This window comes from Gopherus evgoodei, chromosome 9 (genome assembly GCF_007399415.2).
Source record: "Gopherus evgoodei ecotype Sinaloan lineage chromosome 9, rGopEvg1_v1.p, whole genome shotgun sequence".
Lineage (NCBI taxonomy): Eukaryota > Metazoa > Chordata > Testudines > Testudinidae > Gopherus > Gopherus evgoodei.
Genome location: NC_044330.1, coordinates 32423257 through 32448015, shown reverse-complemented (window position 1 = coordinate 32448015; position 24759 = coordinate 32423257). Strand labels below are relative to the sequence as shown.

General features: G+C 39.5%; 1 protein-coding gene across 1 annotated transcript in view; it reads right to left on the bottom strand.

Annotated features, from left to right (window-relative positions):
• SLC9A9 (solute carrier family 9 member A9) overlaps positions 1-24759 on the bottom strand; it is a 340359-nt gene that overhangs the window by 167175 nt on the left and 148425 nt on the right. The window contains exons 7-9 of the mRNA XM_030575042.1: positions 14349-14487; positions 12223-12328; positions 5327-5415 (exon numbers count right to left, since the gene is read on the bottom strand). Of these exons, the coding sequence (XP_030430902.1) occupies positions 5327-5415; positions 12223-12328; positions 14349-14487 (334 nt within the window). The remainder of the gene's footprint in view (positions 1-5326; positions 5416-12222; positions 12329-14348; positions 14488-24759) is intronic.

The following is a 24759-nucleotide window of genomic DNA, read 5'->3' as shown; positions in this document are numbered from 1 at the left end:
GTTGGAATATATTATTCCAGATAATTTCATTTTTTTCTAAATGGCAAGTTGTCATAACCTTAGTCCCAGATTTGGACCTTAGCGTCCAAAATATGGGGGTTAGCATGAAAACCTCCAAGCTTAGTTACCAGCTTGGACCTGGTACTTGCTGCCACCACCCAAAAAATTAGAGTGTTTTGGGGCACTCTGGTCCCCCTGAAAAACCTTCCCTGGGGACCCCAAGACCCAAATCCCTTGAGTCTCACAACAAAGGGAAATAATCCTTTTTCCCTTCCCCCCTCCAGGTGCTCCTGGAGAGATACACAGACACAAACTCTGTGAATCCAAACAGAGTGACTCCCCCTCTCTGTTTCCAGTCCTGGAAACAAAAGCACTTTCCTCTTCACCCTGAGGGAATGCAAAATCAGGCTAGCAAATCCAACACACACAGATTTCCCCCTGATTTCTTCCTCCCACCAATTCCCTGGTGAGTACAGACTCAATTTCCCTGAAGTAAAGAAAAACTCCAACAGGTTTTAAAAGAAAGCTTTATATAAAAAGAAAGAAAAATACATACAAATGGTCTCTCTGTATTAAGGTGACAAAATACAGGGTCGATTGCTTAAAAGAATATTGAATAAACAGCCTTATTCAAAAAGAATACAAATCAAAGCACTCCAGCACTTATATTCAGGCAAATACCAAAGAAAAGAAACCATATAACTTACTATCTGATCTCTTTGTCCTTACACTTAGAAACAGAAGACTAGAAAGTAGAAACTACTTCTCCAAAGCTCAGAGAAAGCAGGCAGACAGAAAACAAAGACTCAGACACAAACTTCCCTCCACCCAAAGTTGAAAAAAATCCGGTTTCCTGATTGGTCCTCTGGTCAGGTGCTTCAGGTGAAAGAGACATTAACCCTTAGCTATCTGTTTATGACACAAGTGTTGGCTAAATTCTCACTACCAGAAAATAAGAAGCCCCAAGGATGTCTACATTTTGCATAAGATATTTAGATCCCTTTAGGATCTTCATAGTCCACTAATTTTTTTTTTTAAATAGGCATCTACAGTACAGGTTGCGGATAACAGCAAATATCCCTAAACTGAGTAATTGCTAACAAAACTAAAGTTCATCCCCTAACCCACAGTAATCAATTCTGGGCCAAATGCTTTAGTCCTTTCTCAGTTTCTACTCTGTCCTTATTCTGGCAAAGCTCCATTTGACTTCATCGAGAAGAGTGGTTTTCAATCGTTTTTCATTTGTGGACCTCTACAATTTTTGAATGGAGGTGTGAACCCCTTTGGAAATCTTGGACATAGACTGTGGACCTATAGGAGTCCGCAGACCACAGGTTAAAAACCACTGTTCTATGGCAATGACACCCTTTCATGGAACCCTTAGACAGTCTGCAGACCTCCAGGGGTCTGTGGACCACAGGTTGAATCTGATCTAGAATCATGCCAGAATAATGACTGTGTCAAAACTAAGTAAAGACTTCAGGATTAAGAATCAGGAGTGAAGTGATTCAAACTTCTATTAAAGTGACAAAAAACAAACAAACAGTCTTTTCCCCACCTAAACAGAGACATTGTATGGAACCATGGTTGTGTAGAGAGGACCAGTTGTAACTAGTGTCAGCCAGAGAAACATCAATACTCCATATTTTGATTCACTGCATAATGCTGCATACAGGCAATAATGTTGATAACAGTATTAAAAAGTCCATGTGGTTGCACTGCACAGACCTTTTGAAGTAGAAGAAATCTAAAGCTAGCTACAGTGACATGCTATGACTGAATAAGCCTTAAGGCAACTCTTCAGAGACCAGACACCAGCAGATACTAGCTCAAAATTTAACATTTTGAACTGGATGTAAGTAGAAAGCAGGGAAAAACTCTGCAAACTAGGCTCAATTATAACATATTTTAACCTGTTTAGAGGCACCTTGCACCATCAGATAGCTGTTGATGCTATTGGGACCACAGCCCATCCAGCCATAACACCACAGTGGCAGGCAGAAGATCTGTAGCAGGGTGTGATGTAGAGCAATGCAAGAAGCCCAACCCACAGTATTATTAAAGCTTCAAGGGAACTTCTCAAAGTGCTGATGGCAGGAATATGAGGGCACAAAATAACTTTGGAAATCATTTGTTTTTATTATTGGGAACAAGAAAAGAAGAGGGAATTAAAAAAAAATATAGGAAAGGCTAACAAGGTTAAGGAGTCAGAATATTCTCTTCCCCCCACCCCACCACATCTCTCATCATACCTGTTGCACATATGGTCAACATTTCAGATGCCTGAATTCTACCACCCCTAGGGAAAAAGGGAAGAGAAGTTGTGGACGTATTTCCAGTGGTCAAATGGATATTTAGCTATCCATGTACCTGGCTGATACAGTGATATCACATACCCACATCACTATCCATCATATTATCCTTAGAACATTTTAATGGAAAACAGAGATTTGAGCTCAGACTTAGATCCTTTAGAGGAGAGTTCTTAATGACTCTCCAGAGGCACACAGTGTGTGGAGACTCCTCCAACTAAGAAAAAGACCTCTTTAGCACTTTAGTCACAGGCATGGACATGAAGCTACAGTTTGTACATCAAGGAGAATTACACCTGGGATGCAGAAAACTTCTGCCAGTGCAACCGGTCAAGCTGTGATAGGCAGACCACCACACAGAGACGCCTCCTCATCTCCACTTAACTGTGCAGGGATTGTCAAAACTGCTAATACAGTTTGCTGGAGAATAGTCTAGAAGATTCTCATCATATATGCCAATACCACTGACCTGAATAGCGATTGATTTTTGACAGCAGATATGCATGAAGATGGAGTAGCAGGAAGTCTTGAGAAATCTGAAGTGGAGTCCAGGGCAATTAGGTGTTTTGCTTTCATCTTGATAGGTGCTACAAATCCTGCTATCACTTCAGAGTCAACCCTGGGCCAGAGGAGAACTGCATCAAAGCTATCAAGCAGGTTCTCCAGAGCCTTATGTGTAGTAAGAAGAGCAGAACCTCATCCTGTCCAACACCCCAAGCCCCCACAATTTTTACATTATCATAGATCAGCTGACAATTTTTACATTATCATAGATCAGTTGACAAGTTACTAGGGTGGCTATGGGCGTACAGAGTCTCCCCAGTGCATCAGGAGTGCAACAAGCACAGCAGCAGACCTGGGAACTGGAGGAAATGCCTTGTTACTGTGCAGTGTTGATGCCAAACTGCTGATAGATAGGGAAAGAGAACTGCAGGATGCCAAGCGAGGAGGTTGTTTGTTGATAGATTTATTTTTAGAGCTGTCAGTTATTTGGGGTGTTTGGACGTGCAAGCTATAGGCAGTATAGGCCCGAGGCTGCTACAGCTGAAGCACCCTTAAAGCTTTGATATGTCTCCTTGGTTTTGACAAGCAGATGCAACAGAGCACACCATCTTTGGCATGGAAGAGATTCGTTTCAAAGTAGAGAATTTTGAAGAGTGATCCTGACTCCCAATGGGCCAATTACTTCACTCTGCACTGAAGTATTCAACAGGCCTTTCGTAGTTGGATGTGAATTAGAGTTATAGGGGTTTCAGAGGTGGTTAAGAAGGAGCTGAGTTGATCCACATGATAGTTGTCCATCTGAGGTAACAGTCATTGCAACTTGCAGTCAGAGCTCATGTATCCAGCCTTCAGCCACACACAGGGCTTGTCTTTACTACAGTGTTAGCTCAAAGTAGAATTCAAGTGTTGCCCCTAACCCCACTCCCATGCTCACACAAATATTTTGCTGGAGTTAAGAGGTGCTTTAAACTTGAGCTAACAGGCCAGTGAGATGACATGGGGTAGAGATGTAGCTACCCTGTGCTGCTGTAAAATCACTTTGTGCTGTTAAATACAAACACTCTGTGCAGCTCGAGTATTACTTTGCAGAGTGACTGCTCTCAGTCGAGCTAGGATAGCTTGAGAGGGAGTTAGCTCAAGTGTAGATCACAGCAGCATTAGCTTGAGTTAAGACAAGCCCTAAAACATTCATCATTGTAGCCGTTCATGAAGGTCATCTTCTAATCATACTTGGCTCAGCTCTTGGAGCTTGTTGAGAGGTTTCCCTTCAGCCACTGACTTTCTTACAAACAGTTTAAAATGCAGCTCAAGAAAAACAATCACCTCTTATTAATACTTATCAAATGGCAATGTACTTGCTGATTTAAAAACAAAAACAAGTACCTGTCCCAAATAGTTTACAAAATAGTTCAGTCAAAGACAAAACAGAAGAGGAAAAAAAAACAGTAACTGATATGTCTGTATGAGTTGGAGCTGGTGAAGGGGTCTAGAAGTGGTTGTCTTGTAAAGGCTTTGCAGAGAAGGGTGATTTGAGAAGGGATAGGAAACAAGAGAGGTAAGTTGTCTGGCGAGTTCTCTGGAAGCTGAAATGAGGGACACTGTTCCATACAAGAAAGCAAGCAAAAAAGAAAAGTACTTTGAGGAGAATGGGCTCTTTTTAAGCCATTTTGTTAATGTTTTAAAAATAGTTTTCATAGACAAAAATGGATACAAAAGATCCATATTATAAAATACTATTCACTTCCCCAGAGCAAAATGGTTCAGAAGTGAGTCCTAGCAGATGTGCAAGCTCCTTGCTGTCAAACTGTCAGAGAAAAGGAACTGAAGGTTGAAGGGTCCTGGGATTTGCTGGGCCTCCCTGAGGTGTGTGGTTGCTGTCCTGTGACTCGGCAGTTTAACATTTGTTCTTTGATGCGTTGCAGAGTGTTCGTGAATTGTGACCCAAAGGTTCCACTCCTGAAAGCAGCTCTAAGTTCTCAAAAATACATACAACTGAAAGACCCAAACATTTTACTAGAAAATAACAGAAAACTAACTTTTTCTTGCCTTCCAAATTGTTCACATGTTCTTTACTGGGCCCCAGATTTCATGAGGGGAAGACTGAGGGCTGGCCCACACAGCTCCAAAACCACCTTTGCAAAGAAAATCCACATGAACTCAGTCTCTAAAACTGTTCCATCTTTACTCACTAGAGCTTTTGGATTTCCTACCAAGCTTTGCAGCAGTTTCAAATGGAAGTTGCTGTGAATTATTACTAGCTCTACACCTTTCATCTTCTAGATGGATATTTTATATTTCTGGTCTCTCAAAGACTAGATTATTACTTTTTTGCTTAGCAAGAGAATTGTTAATGTTTTCCTGGCAAAATCTCTACAAATATCCCTCTCCTGAAATGAAGACATAAGCCTTTTCCTTTGCATTAATGAAAACCCCTCCAGCTATGCTGGCAGTACCTCTATATATTCATTATAGCACCAGAAGAGACAAAGTCAGTTATTTTTGTACTCTACCTGTTTAGTTCTCATTTTGGAATCTGGTGACAGATTGTTGTAGGTATAATGGGCCTGTGTGACTCCACAAAAAAGGACTGCAACAATTCCTGAAATGCAAAGAAAGTCCAGAGTCAGCTGCTTCTATTTTCTACCTTGCAGTAGTCAAAGGGCAGGATTAGCTTGCTCAAAAACTAATTAGATTGTGTTAAAAGCTTTTTGTAATAGAGAAATGCTAAGGTATGTTCTACAATAATGTTCTTCAAGCAAACTAGAATTTTGCGTTGATAGAAATCTTAGCAAGTTCTCCCCTCCCTCCATCCCAGATATTTAATTGCCATTTACTTGGACAGTTTAATACAGAGTGATTACTGTGTATAACAACCTCTGATCACAGTCAGACTGACAGTTATTTAAGTTTGTTACTTAATTATAAGATAATAGAGTATAGAAAATAACAAAACTGTGACATAGGCCAAAGAGGTGGGAAAAATGTTAATTTTTCTCCCCCAGATGCGTTTTTGAGCAGTGGGTGCTGAAGGAGTGCAGTATGCGAAGGCCATTTTGCCCTCTGCATGTCTGTTTGCCTTGCACGTTGCACACTGCTTATTACAAGGCAAACAGCAAAACCCAGCTTAAAAATACCACTCTGGTGTGAAGAAGCTGTCGCCCAGAATGACAGGGTCAGTGACTATAACTGAGTGGCAGTAATTATTTCCCCAGCCTGAGGGAGGTCATGAGGAGAGACAAGGAGCAACAGTCTTATCAGGAATATAAAGGTACTCGTATATGGTAACATTAGTTATTTTTAAAGCTTCTCTTCTTTCCCAGTCCCACACTGGGGTGGTTAGAGCTGCTGATCCTAAAGTAAACACAGTATAACAATTGAAAACATTGAAAAATTCATTAATAACATATCCTCTTAAAGTTAAACATCTATCAAAGGGACCACACAGAGCAAAAAAGGAAAACTGAGGTTAAAGAAGTGGCCAATGGTGACTGTACAAAAGCACCTCTGGAAAAAAGAAAACTCTCTTAAACATGGGCTTCAACTAACTGAGGGGGAATGATCCTGGGATCCTCCACAGTGAAAACACAGATGTCTAGTAGATGTAGGCCCCGCTTATGTAAAGTGATCCTGTGGGTGGACTCTCAGGGAGTCCCATGGCCTTCAATTAAAACCACATGGGCATAGGAGCTCACACACTTAGCTTAATTTCCAAAAAGCAGGTGGTGCACATCTGTGTAAATATTAATCTGGAGAGGCTTAGTTTCAAGGAGGAGAGGAGGTTTCATTTGTAGCCAGCCCCTTTACTGTAAAGGGCTTAAAAAAAACAACAGTGCCAATGTAAGACAACCCACTATTTCATAAGTAGTAAAAAAAAATGTAGGGCAGGCTTAATATGGTCACAGATACTCAAGCCAGTGAGCAAATGAGTGGTGCATTCTGAACGAGCTGCAAGCAATAGGGATGCCCTGCAGTAAACTTGGCTAAAAAGGGAGGGTGAAGGTGATCCTGGGGATGGGACTGGCTAGTTTGCAGAAGCCTCAGATTAACATTTGAGCTACTGAATGCTAATTAAAGCCTCTCAAATGTTTGAAATTGGGGGTATCAATGACTGAGGAAGAGTGGGAAACATTTCCTAGGACCAAAATGAGGATGCAAAAAAAAAAAAAAAAAAAAAAAAAAAAAAAGGACAAAGAAGACATTTAAAAAATGACAAACATTATTTGAAGGAAAAAAATAAAAAAGCTAAAGACTAAATAAAGTAACATGATTCTTTTACTAGCCCTTTCTCAGTTTTCTGACTGTCTTTAGACTGCTAGATGTAAAAGTATTGTGCAGCCGAAACCAGTTTTTGGTACTTTAAGTCTCCCTTTCTTTTCATTTCTGGGAAGACCTGAAGAATGGCATCAATGTGCCTTTGATGGAAGAAAGAAGAAGGGGGTAAGAAAAAAAACAACAATGGCACAAAGAACAACTGCTACCAAAGAAAAAATGAAAAACCTATTTTCCCAAGCAGCAATGCAGAAATTCTCTTGACTTCTGAATTCTATTCACCTGACTATATTTCTATTGTAGTAATACAAGCTTCTGCAAACCAGGAAAATTCCACTGAGCTTTAACTGCCCTTTCTTTGTTTTTGTATTATTTCTTTAAATTCAGCACTGGGATCATCCCCTCAGCTGGATCTATTGTGCAAGGGTCACTAGAGAGCAGTGCTGAGCATTTCAAATCTATGTTAAGGACTCATTCTCCCAAATGGCTTCAGTTCCTCTTCTAGAACTTGAAAGCTGCCCTGTATTTTGTAGTCTAAAGATGATGTGGGAATGCTATGGATAAATAAATGCTCACATAATGAAAAGCCAGTTAAAAAAAATATGGCTAAGCAGGACCATTTCTAAATATCACTAGCCCCTGGGCCAACAATAAAAATGGAAATATGAATTTCCTGTTCAGTTTCCACTACATGAGCCATCATTCTGCCAATTTTTTTTAAATTGACTATTAAATTCAACCTGGTTGTAAAAATTGATTTGTGACTGCCAAATACAATTGTTAATTATAGATGGGATAAGTGTTTATTTACTGTTTCCTGAGGCAACGTGAATACTGGGTCCGTGGTATATAAAGGGCTTGACACTGATCTCACACCAGGAGTACCTTCACTGAATCAATGCAACTATTCCAGTGAAAACTGGAATGAGAGACACCAGTATCAACCACAGAGTATCTGATACAGAGTATGGGTTCTGGTCTGAGCCTTTAAAAGTGCCACCACAATCCTTCAAAATGGAATTTCATAGATCATATGAACCTTATTTCCAGGGGAGATGGAGTGCTTGCAGCAGGAAATTTATATGTTGCTAAAACAAGGCTTGCTGAGCACAGCCATGGCCGTTACAACATAAGATATATCATAAGGCATGAGGGGAAGTAATTGGAATGTGTCTTATTAAGAGATTTGGTGACCATGTGCATGTTAATGTAACTACACAGGAAACAAGGTACGAATTACCTAAAGAGGCAAACATGGAACTTTCCATTTTGGAAGGGCAGGTTAAGTGAGGTTGGAAATTCTTTGACAAGAAGTATTAAAATTGGATTTTGAAGAAAGGAATCAGCCTGACAGCAAAATGCTTTCTTCACTGTGTATGGGATATAAATTAGGCAATTATATATTTTTTTCAAACACTTATTAGTAGAATTGTCCAATTTTCTTCTGACATCTTTCAGTTTGATTCTGGACAGCTATCACCTACATAGCATGCATCAAAGATAAAAATATTCACTAGTTCTTTTCTCATTAAAACGTCAGATTCTGGAACCAAAAATGTAAATGTCTGTCTCAGTTTCCTGCTAAATTAAATGCATACTTCTTGGTTTTACTGCAAATGAACAATGTTGGAATTCTGGACAGGAGAATGTGATTAGATCTATCCGAGCAGAGTGAGAAAGTCGCTTGTCAGTGGCTTGTATCTGTGGCTTTATTTTGGGGGATAGTAGTGACTAACTTGCTTTTCCATTCCCTCTGCTTTTTTAAAAAAAAAACTGAAAAAGAGCACTAACTTAGCACCCCTATCACTGAAGCAGAACTATGGATTAAAGTGAAAGATTTAGGGAGAAATGTAAAACAGGTTCATAAGTGTAAAACAACAGGAATGATCTTTCTGAAGTTATTGGAAAATTTAATGTAATATAAAAAAATGAAAAACCTGATTAAAAAACGATAGCTATATGAACCAAATCAATTAGCAGACAGCTAAACTCCAACTATGCCAACCTCTTTGATAATGGGTAATAAGATTTTAAATAGTCTACCAATATAGTTGCTTTTTATTCCATTTGTGAAACACACAGGCATAATAATAGCTTGTTAGCTGATGCCAGGCATAAGGAAATCAGTCTCAAATTAATTTTACTCCATTGTTTATATTTATAGTGGCAATTCATCTTAGGGTAAAAGATGGCAATATGTGATGCTGATAATGGGACTCATGCCACAAAAGAGGTAACTGCTATCTTAAGATGTATCACTGATGGTGTGCATTAATTTATAAATAATTCCTTTACTGAAGAAGAGAGAGAGAATAAAATTTCCTTGATGGATCATTTCACAAATAGGCAAAAGGAAATTACTTCCTTGTAATTCTTACTCTCTAATGGCCTGATTTTGCAAGGTGCTAGACAGACAACTCTTAAAGGTATAACTTGTAACAGAGCCCTGCATTTTGGCTGAGGAGCGCACTATGAGGAGGTGTGCTCTTAATACAACCCTGGAAGTGACTGCTTAGGCCAAGAGGCGCTTCTGTAACATAAGAATAGCTGCTGACTCCATGAGTGCTTCGGGGCTCTAGCACTCATAGAAAAAAAAAAAAGGGGTTCTGCACACCCACCAGCCACAGCTTTTTGGTGGTGCTGCTGATCAGTTGTTTGGCAGGGCCACCAATCAGGTGTTTGGTGGCCAGTGGAAGATGATCAGGGGAGAGCGGAGAGCAATGAGCGGTGGGTGGGGAGCCTCAGGAAGGGGGTGGAGTGAGGGCAGGGAGAGGTGGAGTGAGGCCAGGGCCTCAGGATAAGGGACAGTGTAGAGGAATGGCCTCAGGGCAGAGCAGGGGTGGAACATCCACTTGGAATAATAAAAATCAGCACCTGTGAACATAAGCATAGTCCACTGCATTGCTCCTTTGTGGTGGCTGCATAGATTAACCTAATTTTAAATAGATTCCACTAGTTTGGGATTAAGAAATCAGACGCTTCCTCCTAAATTTGCATCTCTCATTGTGCAGTGAAATGTGCTACTGGCAAGTTAAGTCAAGGCACCTGAGGATCTGTTAACCAGTAGAATGAACCCCACTCTGAAATATAACTTAAAAAACATCATGGAAGGAGTGGATAAGAGCATTTTCAGGCAAGGATGAGAGAAGATGTAAGTTACATTGGAACTGGTTAAAAGCAAATGGCTAAAAATATCTACTTTAAGCTGAAACGTCAATACAGTATTAATAGTTGTTGCATTTGGAAAACTCAGCTTTGAACTTCTAAAGCTACAAGGAAGACTGCATGTGTTCTTTTTTCCTAACAGCTTCTGACAAAGGCCTTTCATAGAAGCTAAGTGACAGAGGCTCAACCCTGCTGATAAATGAGGCAATGTAATTAACAATTGCCAACTGAGACAAAGAACATGCATATGAAAAGAATTGCTAGTGACAGAACTAAAAGGGCGGGGTTTGTTTTCCTTGCAATTTGTGTGGGTGGAGCAATTTCCTTTTTTAACATCTATGCCAGTTCCTTTATTTGTAAGTAAAGCTTAACTTCCTTGTATTTTTTTTTTCTTTTAATTGGATCATGACTTTGCTTTCCACTCACTTTCTGGCCATTAAAAATGTAGTTTACTATGGCTACTATGTCACTATAAAACCTCTCTGTGCCATTGGTAGTTAGGGCTATGATTTCTGACATGTTAAAAAAATGAAACACCATCCCAAGTGACTAGTGTGAGAGAGTATGTTATGTGCCACCATATTTGCAGTGTGAAGAAATTATATATGCCAATTATTTGGACATGCAGTCTGCTCCAGCATTCTGACAGTGGGACATGCCTTCAGTATAGCAGTGCCTGAAGCAATGACAGCATTAGAGGCAGTATCAGTATTTCCATTATGAAGCCTGCTTTTCAATTATTTAAAAATGTAGTAACACCACATTGGTTTCTGGCTAAAACGTGACACCCATGGAATCAGCTGGGGAGAAGGTTTTAAAAATCCTATTTTAGAAAGTGTGGGAAGTCACTCAGCTTAAAAACAAAGGATATAGAAGTTATTCCATTTTTTTGTATAGGTAAACAATAGTTTATTAGAGGTAATGTTTTGAAAATGGCCAGTAAGCACAACAGGACTAAACAAGGCCTTGTTCAGGTTAAAGTTGGATTTTCTTTGGAAAGTGATAGAGCATGGCTCTCTTGTTTAACTTGTGCTACATTGGCATTCATCCACCTTTGGCACAGAATGGGACAGAAAATTGTGCATAAAATGAGGAAGAGAAGTGAGCATGCAGCAATTGACAACAAACCACACACTAGTTTCAAAGTCCTCTGAACATATGGCTTATCACACAAAGGGCAAAATCCTGGCTTCACTGAAGCCAGTGGGAGTTTTGCTATTGACTTCAGTGTACCCAGGTTTTCACCCAGGGACTCATTGATCCCCAAAAACTTTACAAGGATCATGTTTAAAGTAAAAATTAACAGGTCTTGAGCAATTTCTCCAGCAAAACTAAACGGGCTCACTATTAATGCTCAGGCACTCAGGTTTTCCTTTAACTTTCCCTGGAGTGAATTATGGCAGTTGATTGTCAAAAATAACAGTGTCAAAAACATTATGAATCATATTCTTCCTAATCACATTATGAAATCAATTAGAGTCTGGACATTGCACAGATTACTTCTGTGCATTACTGGGGGTTACTTCTGTGTACATTTTCCATTGTGTATGAATGTTTTCTCTTGTTCTGTGTGTTGAAGAAAGCAATCTCTGGGCATGTATTTGACTATGGTTGCACAAATGCTATTTCCATGTTGATGCAGCGATGTGTAGGCAGTAAGTGGTTCTGGTCTGTCAGTGGGCAGCCTGTACCTCTCTCCTGCTGCAACAGGGATTTGAGTGGGAGCAATAAAAAAAACCTCACCAAACAAACAAAAACTTGTGCAGAAAAAAAGTCATTCAGGTATCTATGAATTTGTGCCTCCAGATGGATGTTTATAGCACCCACACTTTTAAGCAATAAAAAGAAGCAACTGGATTTTGGAAGATTCATATAAGATGTCATGCTCAAAATAGGTGTGCTGTTTTACCACATCACAGATTTACTAAAGAGCTCCACAGTCTTTGCTTAGTCAGGAAAATGCAACACTTACCTGTAAGACCAGCAGCTTCCGCTGACAGGAAGGCACTCCAAGACAGGAGGAAGAACAAGCCTGTTTCCAGCATGGGGAACTCACACAGCTTTGTAAATTTTGTCAAGTGCTAAAAAATACTAAGGAAAAAAAGCAAACAGCTTTGCAGCCTAAATTCATCATAAATGAGGTCCAGATGCACAGTAAAACTATTCAGCTGTATCATACGAAGCACATAAGCATGTGCCTTCAACGGGACCTTAAGTTTATACATGTTATTAAGTGTTTTGCTGGATCAAGGCCTAAGTGATGGAATTTAGCATTACTTATCCAGCATTAGTCTACTTCACATATATACTTCTATTTATATTAGCTGTTGAAATGTGCTCATGTCATGTGGTTTCAAAGAAATGTGGCTGTGAAAAGGTGATATAGCAACAAGATGACCAAAAAGCCAAGTTGGTCCACAGCCTTTATTGTCTCTGTCAAAAGGGAAGGTCAACTTTACTATGTAGCCTTTAAATGGAATCAGTTTAGAAAGCATAATCCGTGCTTCAGAACTGGACTCTCAAAGGAATCAAGATGGGGAAGCTGATTGACACATTAGTGCTTTGTTTAGTCATTTATACTTGTGCAAAGTGAGTGTAAGTTGCTACTGTTGTGATGTGGTAGCATTTTTACACCAATTGATGTAAATGACTAAACAAGATATACGGAAATGGAGAATCATGACTTTCCCAATTCAGATTACAAATCAAAGTGCAGTTTGTCAATAGCTTGGCTTGTACTTCATTTAATTACTGCTACTACATAAATTGTAAATTAAATACTGTATTTTATTTTATGTGAGCATCTCAACATACTTTGCAAACATTGTTATTGTACCCATTTTAAGGCAGCATTCACTGAGGTATAGAGAGATTAAGGTCTGAATCTTCAAAGGTAGTTAGGATCTAACTACCGTTGAGGCTCTGGGCCCAAGGGTTTGTCTACACTAGAAAATTAAGTCACCTGTTAGGTTAGCTGTGAAACTGATAAATATGATGACTAACAGCTGATTAAGTAATGCAATGTCTACACAGACACTGCATCAACCTAACTACACTGACATGAGTCCTACACTTCTCGTTGAGGTGGCCATACTATGTTGGTTTAGTAGGGGACTTACATCGGTGGGAGCAAGGCTGTGGTGTGTACATTGACATAACTAGGTTGACGTAAGCTGCCTTATATCGATCTAACTCTGTAGCATAGATCAAGGGTAAGTATTTTGCCTAAAGTCCCACAGTGAGTCTCTATCAGAGTTTAAGATAGAACCCAGGAGTCTTGGCTCCTTTTGCCTATTTCACCCAGTAGACAACACTTCTCATTATTATCCAGTTACGCTATATTTCTATGTAGTTGTATGGGTCAGTTAAGATATAGCAACTACTGGGAAGGCTGAGTGTGGTATGAAGCAAGGGTTTCATTACATACATTCATGTTAGTGTCAGGTGGAACAGCAGAGGAGAATTTTGATGTCTTGGTGCTTTGATTTTGTCAGGAATGCTAAAGTACTTTGTAACCTGTAATCCCATGACTGTCAGTGGCTGTGAGCTCTGTCAAGGAGGGGAGCTCAATCCTTGGAGTAAGGTTGCACCATAGATACTCTTCTTCCCTTTCCCTGGTCTGGTCCAGTGTGGTGATCCATTTCTTGTTGATTGAAAGGACTGGTCAGCATGACAATGTTTTGAGGAGAAATAAAATAAATGGGGAAAGACAGAGGGATTTCAGGAGAGTCTCTCATAAAAGAGCATTTGGGGTCCAGTCCTGCACCTTTTACTAAGGAATAGTCCTTAGGCACAAGGGTGGTGATCTTACTGAGGTCAATGAGACTACTTATAGGAGTAAGGGCTCTAGATTTTGGGCCAGATCCTCCACTGGTTAAAATCAGCATAGCTCCATTGAAATCATTGAACCTGTGTTGATTTTCTCCAGCTGAGGACCTGGCTTTGTTTACTGAGCCTCTTCAAACCCCTGGTCAAGAAGTTCAAGCTCAAAGTAAAGATGGTCAATCTTAATCACAGATAGCCTTGGGAGTTCTTTTCAAGGCAAACAGTCTTTCAAACCTGCAGAGTTTTTTCTGTTTGGAAAACAATAAAGGATATTAAAGCTGTGACAACAGCATATGAAGACCCCATTGCAAACGATCCAGCAAAGATCCCCAGGAAATTTCCCACAGACTGGAAGAAAGCAGCAGCATCAAATGTGTTAGGATTCTCCTTGGGACTGTAAACAGAAATCGAACTGAAGAGAAGACAAGAGGGAAGAGAGGAAAATAATGAATTAAATCACATCATCATTATAGTGAAATCATGTGTTAAACATACCCACTTTGTAGGCACTTTCAATACAAGCGAATGCTCCTCAGGGCTGTTAGCAAAATAGAAAGGCAAGAAAAAGGAGACTAGGACGACAGGGTTTATTTTTCAAGGCAATAACCTGAGAATCAGTGGTTTGCTGCCAGTCAGTAAAGATTTTTATACTAGGACTGTCATAAAGAATATTGTTTCCAAGCCAGCTAGGCATTAAACCATGGTAGGTGTATAAAGAATATGCAGGGAAAATAGATAACTTTGAATTATTTATTGGCCACATGTCTTCAGAGCTGTTATATATTCACAAATATTCCTGATAAAAAGTACACTTTTACAGCTGAGGCACAAATGGGCGATACAAGTCACAGTATGTACCAAATCTTCAGCAGTGATGCTGTCATAAACCACAAACTAGTTCCCTTCCCTAGCATAACCCTTCGTAAACAAAACGGCAAACATGTCAAGAGCTCCACAATATGAAACCCCAGGGAAAAACGAGAACTGTTTTTCCAGAGAAAGAAACTGCTGTAGTTGCCAGAGGTCATCTTTTATATCCAGTCTCTGTCTGTAACCATCAAGATTATTTTCTTATGGGAAATTGCTCCACCAATGGCAAGGCCATATCTTTAAACATTTTTGAGGGCATCAAATTTGCTATTTACTACTAGTGACTTGATGCCCAGAATGCTAATGATACTGCCAAGTGTGAATGTATTTCTGTTTGTTGTAACATAAAAATTAACAGATGCACTGTAGCCTCAAGCTTCCCAAATACTAATTAAGCAACATTTCAGATTTTTATGGTTCTGTTGCTTTCGACACTTGAGGTCTTTTACGTTCACTGTCAAAGAAAATCAAGTGAGCTTGGCAGTGGATTTTAGAACTGAGTTTACATTGCTGTAAAATGATTGGTATTTTAAACATCAAAACTAGATGATTTTAAATTGGGGTGAATATTTCATGCTCATGGATGTGTTCTTAATGTTCATCTCCGTAATTGGATGTTTTCCGTCGGGAGATTAGGCAGCAGAGATGCAGCTCTGTATTCAAGGTTTTTCTGAACAGTTACACTCATTTAAGGGTCTCCTAATGTTACGCAGAGATCAGCAACTAGGCTACTCACTTCTAGATCTCATCCCTTGGCTAGTCAAGGATATACAGAAAGAGAAGTGAACATGAGTGAATAAGAGAACAATCCTTAGAAGTACTGAACTCCCAGTGGCTGGTGCTCACCACTTGTCTGGATCTGGACCTAAAGTCTTACTTCTTTATTTTAAGCATTTAGCGTGCTCATCACCACACTCTCTTGACACACATGAGAACACATAGCACTTAGTGCTATGAATTTTGAAAGCACTGCACATACATTAATTAAGCTTCACATAATTCTAGTGATGTAGCTAAGTAACAGTTACAATTCCAATTTTACATATTGGAAAACTGAAGTGACTAGTTCAAAGGTCACACAGAGAATCAGTGGCAGGGCTAGAATCAGACTTTCAGAGCTCTTGATTCTTGGCCCCAATCCTCTAGTCCAGGCTGCCTCTTGAGGGCAAAGGGGATGATTTAGTATTGATAAATATTTTATTTGACTCAAAATGACACATTCTTGTATTACACCTGGCTGCATTGTGATCATCACTGTGGTCATTAAGCAGGGTTTAAGAAGTGCTGTACAGTAATGTGCAAATGAGCAGTGACATTCTAAACCCATGCACTGAGAATGTGAATATGAATGCTGAAAACCTTCCTTACATACAGAAAATTTCAAAGCATTAAGAAGCGGATGCAGAGTAGCACTTTATTTCCAAAAATTGTCTTGTTAACTTCAATGGGACTGTCTGAGGACCCAGTGAGGAAGCATTTCATATTCTGGACCTGTACCATTGCATCCAGTATAAGTGCCAACCAGTGCATGTGTATGCCTGGGACCAGCACTGCCAGTTGTCTCTCAATTGCGGCACATGCCATGCTGGAGAACTCTCTCTTGCCTTCATTCTTGTCTTGAGATGATGCTCATCACTGACCCCTTCAGTCTGAGGTTTTAGCCTTTATGTCACATCAGAGATTATAGTAAAAACATACAACTTGCACTCTCTGAGCAGCTTCTTCTTTCATTTGATATCTTCTTAGCTATAGTACGGTAGGTCAACAAACTCTTATTTTCTAATGTTTCTTGTATACCTAAAAGAGACTCCAGTTGTTTGTTCTGTGTTGAAATGTTATAGTTAAAATTCTGTCTCTTGACTGTAGGTCACATTCTCATTGATTCTTTACCTCAAAGACGTATACAAAAAGATTGCAGTTTCTCACACCTGTTTCTTAATTGTAAATGGGGAATTGATCTTTTATATCACTGTGTTTTGAGTGGTGATTTCAATCAGGTCAATCTAGCATTTTTCCTGAATGCATCAAAGAAAGCTGATGAACTATCCAGAGAACCTGGCCAATGCAAGGGATAGCAAATGTTAAAAGCCACAAGAACTGTATCAAGAGCTCCTTGACCTGGAAGAAGAATACATCTGCCAAATGTCAATTAAAGCCATTAATGAAGTGCTTATTAATTATGCAAAAGAGATATCCTGGTTTAAAAATCAGTTAAAGAGTTTTATGCTAGTTTTTATCACCAATTACATGGGCATTTTCTCAAACAAAAAACCCCAAACAACTTATTTTAAATTAAACCAGAGCTAACTGAAGCAGCCTTCAGCGTAGCAGTTCTCTCTCTTTTGAAAAGGGAATAAATACAGTAAGCCTACCATTGACTCAGAAGAAAACCACATTCTAAATCTTGGCTCATCTTTATAATTGAAACAAAAGGAAATATTTGGTTTAAACAATTTTATGCCCTAACTGCGCTACCCAGGAAAACTGTGCTAGCAATTCTTTCTGGCAAGAATTGTTGCCCTGAACAGTTCTCCTAGGGTCTAAAGCTTTTACATCCAAACAGGTGAATGTTTATATGAATTTATTGAGTTATTAAACCTTTTTCTCTGCCTAGAGGTCTTCTTACACTTTAAAAAGTGTGACTGTTAGGACAGGAATCACTGCATCTTATACATGACTGGTTATGATATGACTTTAGAAAATCTGATATTGGTCACTAAACACTGAGCCAAATTCCTAGTTTAGTTATCAAACTAAACATAAGATGTATTATTCAAGAAGCAGTGCAATTATTTCTTGTGTCATGAACACTAGAGAAGAAAGAAACCAATTAAATATGTGGAGTTACCCAGCTCATTCCCCTGACAATGCAAGGTTATATTTCCAAGCTTCCTGTCTTGTCTAATTTTAAATGTCTCAAGCAAGGAATTTCCATCCCTTTTCTGTAAAATCTGTTATGTTAATATTCAGCTCTCATTGTCGGGAAATTTTTCCTCATAATTCTGTCTAAATGTTCCTTTGCCTAATGTCATCTGATTACTAAAGCTTTGTTCTTCCTGTACCTCCCTAAATAATTCAACTCTCTGTTTGGGGTTCTTCTTAGACAGTAAAGTATTATCATGTTACTCTATGTCTTTGTTTAGGCAAACTTAGCATATGAAGTTCTTTTATCATCAAATCAACAAATCACCCAGAGCTTTCCATTTTTGAATACCCCCCAATTTATCAGCATTTTTCAACTATTAAGATGTCCAGAACTGAACATTCTATTGTAGGTGCATTTGTTCCAGTGACAAGCATAATACCACCTAGCTCTCACAGAGTGCTTTTCATTAGCAGAGCTCAAAGAAGGTCAGTATTGGTATCTTCATTTTACACATGGGGAAACTGAAGCACAGAGTGGTGAAATGACTTACCTGAGATGTCTCAGAGCAGTAGTAGGCCTAGAACCAAGGTGTCTAACATCCAAGTTCACTGCTTGATCCACAGGGCCATATCATCTCCCTCCAGAAAATGATTTTTGTCTCAATGGATTGTAGTAAACCCAGGACAAACAGCTAAAGGGGGTAGTAATTAGTCCAGGGAGGGTTAAAAGGCCTCTCCCAATCCACTGAGGAGAGATAACCAGGGGAAATAAGGTACAGCTGGAACAGGGGTTACTAGGGAACTAATTAGATTCAGCTGGCTCCAACTGCTTGTGACCTTTTAAAACCCTTCCCTGTAAGGAAAGGGGGAGAGGGTGAGAGTACCTGTCAGTAGGCTGGGTGCAGTAAGACCCTGAACCCTCTCCGGGAGGGAAGGAAAACAAGCACAAGGGATGGATTGGGGAAAGGAATAGCCAGACCCTCTGCTACTATTAAGGATTTGCCTTGCCCAAACCTGTCTCTCCAAGGCTAAAAAGGACTGGGCCTGCTGAGGAGAGGAAGGTACTTTGCCACAAGATGATGACTTGTTATACAATATGTAAGCCAAAAAAAAAAAAAATCACACTGTATATTTTTAACAACATACCAACTTATGAGCACCTCTTAGATGGCAGTAATTTAAATATCTGGTGCAGATCTTTTCCAAAATGCTTGCTTTATGAGTACTCTCTCCCTCTTCCATGCCCCATCATCAGTGCACTGTGTTGTTTATCTGATTTCTCCAGATTGAATCCCATTTGGTGTTTTCCTGACCACAGTTTTTTTGTTTATACTATTGTTTGATCCTCACTAGTGTGCACAGTACTTTCCAGTTTAGTACTATCCACAAGGGATGAAATCCTGTTCCCATTGAAGTCAGTGGCAATACTCTCATTGACATCAACAGAGCCAGGATTTCACCCTGGATGTTTACCCCGTAACATGGCAGGGCTTCAGTAGTTTACAAAGGATCTACTGCCATGCCCATAACCTCCTTCAAGCAGTCTTATTGTCTGAATCTAAACAAAACAAATACAAACAGCTCCTTGGGTCACCCTGGGCCACAAACTCCAGGGGATGTTTCCCCTTTTACCTTTCAAGCTCTCATAGCCTTCCTACCCAGGGGACTCTGGCAGTCCTACTTCCTAACTCTGACTCACTGGTCTCCTCCCTTCACTAGCCCCAAGGGCCCTCTTTTAAAGCCTATTTCTGGATCAGCTGATGCAGGCACTGACCCTGCTCCTCCTTAAAGGGCCAGTGTCACCCTATGACAACCCCTTTTCCAGGTCATCACTGAAGATGCTAAACAACACTGAGCTTTACCTCAGTTCTTGCCTCCAAGCTACTTATTTGACACTAAAGCAAAATGTCACAAGATAACACTTTGCACTGAAGACAGTCACAGTTAAACATGTCATCTCTCTAGTCTTGGTTCCCCCCTCCCTAAAATGGTTCTAACAACATTCTGCATGAACCCTATTTCTGCTAGCCGACCTTCTGTGCTTGATGTAAAGGAGTGAGCTATGCTAACAAAACTGTGTGCAAGAGACTGTAAAGATAATGTTACTATATATTTAAACAATGTTTAATTATTAAATATTAAAGTTCTTATTGTTAAATGAGTATTATAGCAAAATGGAGACTTTGATGGTTCTTCCACACAAGTGGATTAATGATAAACATAATCCAGATCCATCAAAAATGCATGGAATCACAGAGTCATAGATTCCAAGGCCAGAAGGGATCATTATAAATATCTTGTCTGACCTCCTGCATAGCACAGACCACAGAACTCCCCCAAAATAATTCCTGTTTGAACTCGAGCATCTCTTTTACAAAAATCCAGTCATGATTTAAAAATAGCCAGTGATCAAGAATCCACCATGACCTTTGTTAAATTGTTCCAATGGTTAGTTACCCTCACTGTTTTTACACTCAAAATTATCCTCAAAATCTGCTCTTTCAGAAGAGTCATATTGGGGGAAGAGAAATTTGAAACCATCTTCAAAGTTTGGCAATTAAATTAACCTAATGAACCCTGGATCATAGTTGGAGGATAAGGGAGACTTTATTGTTTCACTATCGCTAAACATTAGGGGAAAATGTCCCACAAACATCTCCCCCAGTGGCTACAGCTATGATCTTGGGCAAATCATTTAACCCACCCACCCTTCTTTTCCTATCTGCAAGATGGAGTTAATAATACTTAAGGTATGTCTACATTGCTACTGTGAGGTGTGATTGCAGCAAGCATAGATATACCTGAGCTAGCTTTGATCTAACCAGATCAAAGTTAGCTCAAGTAACAATGGCAGTGAAGCTGCAGAAGTATGGGCAGCTGCATGGACTAGTCCCACCCACTGAGGAGCCTCGGTATATACTCAAGTGGTTACTGTTCATGCTGCTGGGGCTTCACTATTGTTATTCAAGCTAGCTTTGGTCTAGCTAGATCAAAGCTAACTTGGGTATGTCTAGAAGTGCTGCAATCTCGCCTGCTGACTGCAGTGCAGACCTATCCTTAGCTACCTACAGTACCTTGCTGGAGTGTGGTGAAGATTAACTGATGTTTGTACATGGCTTTCAACATGTGTTGTGCTAAGTATTAACAATATTGAACTAGTCAGTACATCATTTCTCCAATTATCTTCTTAAGACCCAATTCCCCTGTGGTGCCCACAGGAAACTGGCAAAGTGACAATGGACAGGTTGAGATACTGTCATGTTATTTATAAGAGAATATCTATCGTGAATAAAAGGTATATCAATATTGTACATAGGATGTTATCCCTCTCCTTTGGGGGAAAAAGAACCAAAAAGTGTGCCAATTATCACCTGATCATTTTACTGGTATATTGTATCCTTCTTCCCTTCCTTTTATCTATTTTTTATCTTCTTAGGGTATGTCTATACTAGGAGCTGGGGTGCATAATTTTGAGGAGACATACCTGCACCATTAAGCTAGTACTCTAAAAATTGTGTGTAGCCACAGTAGTGTGAGCAACAGGAGGGGCTAGTCACCCAAGCATGATCCCATCCAAGACCATAGATATGTAAGGGGGGAGAGGTTAGCCCCTCCTGCTGCTCACATGTCTGAAGCTACACACTATTTTAGTGTGCCAGTGGTATGTCTCCTTCACACCCAGCCTGAAGTATAGATATACTCTTAGACTGCAAGACTGCAGATCTTCCTATGTGTTTATATAGCGATTACTATTCAGGGCTCCAATGCTGAATGGGGTCCTTGAGCATTACTGAAACAAAAATAAAATAATAATCTTTCCAAATAAAATCTAGATTGATTAGCTATCATAGTCTGAGTTGTTTACAAGTATATATCACAGTTCATTCATGATGAGGAGAGTTTCTTGCCATAAACATTTTCTGGCCTGTGCATTTAGCAAAGTGGCAGAGTTTTCCTGTAAGAAATCCAAGGAGTTTTGAGGATTACAGCATGAATGTCCTCAAATGTCATGACAGTTTTCTGGAGAGAAACTGGAGATGAGATTAAACCTTGTATTCCTGCTTTTACTCTGGAGGCCCAGCATGCCTAAGGCTAGTGTGACAGCATCAAAGAAAGAGATGTTAATCAATTGCAAACAACAGTACAGCAGAAAGAATCCATGCTTTTTATATAACCCAGTGCTTGTAGCAGTTTAGCTGTGGAAACAGACAACATGCTGCAGAAAACTTGCTGCAATACCTGAATCAGAATATATTACAAAGAAAAGAAGGGTTCTAGTAAAGTACTGTGGGGTGTGATTAGCAACAGCAAATGAAAGCAAAGGAGACCAATAGCAATTGATTTTTGCAGAGATAGAGGAGTGCATTCTCTGATCATACCATACTACAGTATAACATAACTAAAAGCAGTATCAATGAACAGGTGCTTCTTTCTTTCTTTCTTTCTTTCTTTCTTACAGGGTTATGTGACTATTGTGGAAAGAAAAGTCTTACGATAGGTGAACAGAATACTTGTTTCCACTTGCTATGTCAAAGAACTTCTGGTTCCACAATGGTTTCCTTAGTTAATGCATCCTTCCTTTTCGCTGCAGTACTGTATGATACATATCTAGCATAAAGGAATATTAGGGGAGCATGAAGGAGTCATGGCTGGAGTTTCAAAACAAAACCAGCAATGCCTGAAATGATCTGCACTGAATCAAGTGGAACCTCCCTCAGCTGATAAGAAGTACATCGGGTGCTAATTAATTCCATCAAGAAAAATAAGATGGGATGGAAAACATACTACTTTCTCAGAATTCAAGGTTGCATAAAAGAAGGCAGCAAGAAGGTGGCCTCTCTCAAAATGATGTATAATCATGATTGTATAAGTATAGGTAGAGTACAGGTATATAATATGTTCCGGAAATGTGGGGTTTACAGGCAAACAAATCTGACTGAACAGTTTTTGCCTCCATACAATTTTTAAACTATGTGATTTTCCTTGATGCTGCTACAAAAACAAAACAAAACAAAACACAAATACATAAATGAAACACCTCTAAATTAAAGATGCTGAAATCCAAAGGCAGACTCATCATTCATCTTAGCCTTCTGCAATGTAACCTTTAGCCTTCTGCAATGCAACCAGAAGCTGGATTTGAAAGTGTATAAGTAACACCTAACACCTTAGCAAACTCACTTTTAGCAAACAGCAGTGACATAAGATCATTAAATCCTTCCAACCTTTCCAGCTCCCCATGAAATTCATTCTAATCTACTAAAGCCAGTGTAGATGAACTATAAATCCAACACATTTGAGATTGGGTATGTACTTCCTGGTCTCAAGCCCACAAAAACAGATGGGAAGTGGAGACTGGAGAGGCATCCCAGTGTAGGAATGCGCTCTGGCCAGCAAAAGCAGCCAATTACAGTGGTTATGGAGGCAGATATGTTGGGATTGTATCTTTCAGAGGAAAGCTGCCAAAATTAAGGTGGGTATTTATGGAGTAAAACACTCTGCCTTTATTAATTAGAAAATTTTAATAATGGTCAAAAAGGAACAGGAATGTTGAGAATTTGCATTAGAAAGAAACAAACCAGGAAGGTCTCCAATACATTCTACCAAACAAACCTTTTTTAGCTCTTGACAGTATTTGTGAGGTTTTTCTAGACTTAAGACTCCAGATGTAAAAGAGAGATTTCACACACACACACACACACACACACACACACACACACACACACACACACACACACACACCTCCATTAAGCATACTGTTTATATACATACAAGAACTTGTAAACCAGGCTACTGAGGGCCCTTAACTGGCTGGCTGTTCATGCATCCTTAGTTTTTCTGGGTATCCAAAAATCTGTTCTAGACAGTCTAAACACACTAGCCTCACTTAGCTTCAAGGTCACTCCTTTAATACAAGAGCCATCCCCAATATTCTCCTCCTAGAGCTTGCCCTTTGAATTCTAAAAATGAGTCAACCGCTGCTGTCTACCAGCCATTTTGGAAGCCAGTATCAGGCTTCTGTTAGTAGCAGTTCCCTTTCCTCTATATCATATGTATTTTTGTTCTTTTTTATTGTTTCCAAACCCCTCTTTTTGGCTCTTCAGTATATTGTTTTTTTTCAGGGTGTCTTTTAAGCAGTAGTTTGACCACTTTAATGTAGATTAGCATACACTGCTATAGCACGTAAAAGCTCTTATGGTTTGTGGTAACTATTCCTAATAGAGCAAAACAATCCCCCTGCAAGCTGGCTACCTGATAGCAGCTATCAAGGTAACATACAACCCAGAAAGGTAAGGCAATCACAGATTTTGTGGAAAACATGAAATTAACCATTTGCCAGGAACAGCAATGTATATATGAAAAAATACAAAATTCATACTTTCTGCTAGATTTTCACTTGCTCCAAAAATCACTTACTTAGAAATGAAGTGTCAGATTTACTGTCTGTCATTCCAGTGACACCAAGCAGTCACAGAACTGGCTTAAATGACTGGGGAAGCAGTTTTATGGTTACCTTGTGTCACTGGAGTGTTGCAAAGTAGCGAGAGCATTTGGATGGCTCTGGCCCTACATGTGTACAAGCCGAGAAATCACTTGAGCTGGACTGAATGAAAACATCAGCATTCATTTTTGATAAATGTTTTCCAGATTTGGCAAATATTGCCATTGTGTGGCAGTCCACAGTGCAAGTGCTGAAAGATCCTTTTGATGTTATGTTGTACTACTAAATAATACATGCAGTAGTGGAAAACCACAGAATCTGCAGCGGTACAAGCAGAGTGAACTCAGCTGAGCAAACATTTCCTATAGTATTAATGCCAAAATGCTGGATTAGCCTGATTATTCTGAATTGTATGCTTTTGAATATGCCACACAAAAGTTATCCTTTGATTCTTCGAATTTTTCAATGCACAGCTCCAACAAGGGAGATAAATTCTTGGCAGCTCCT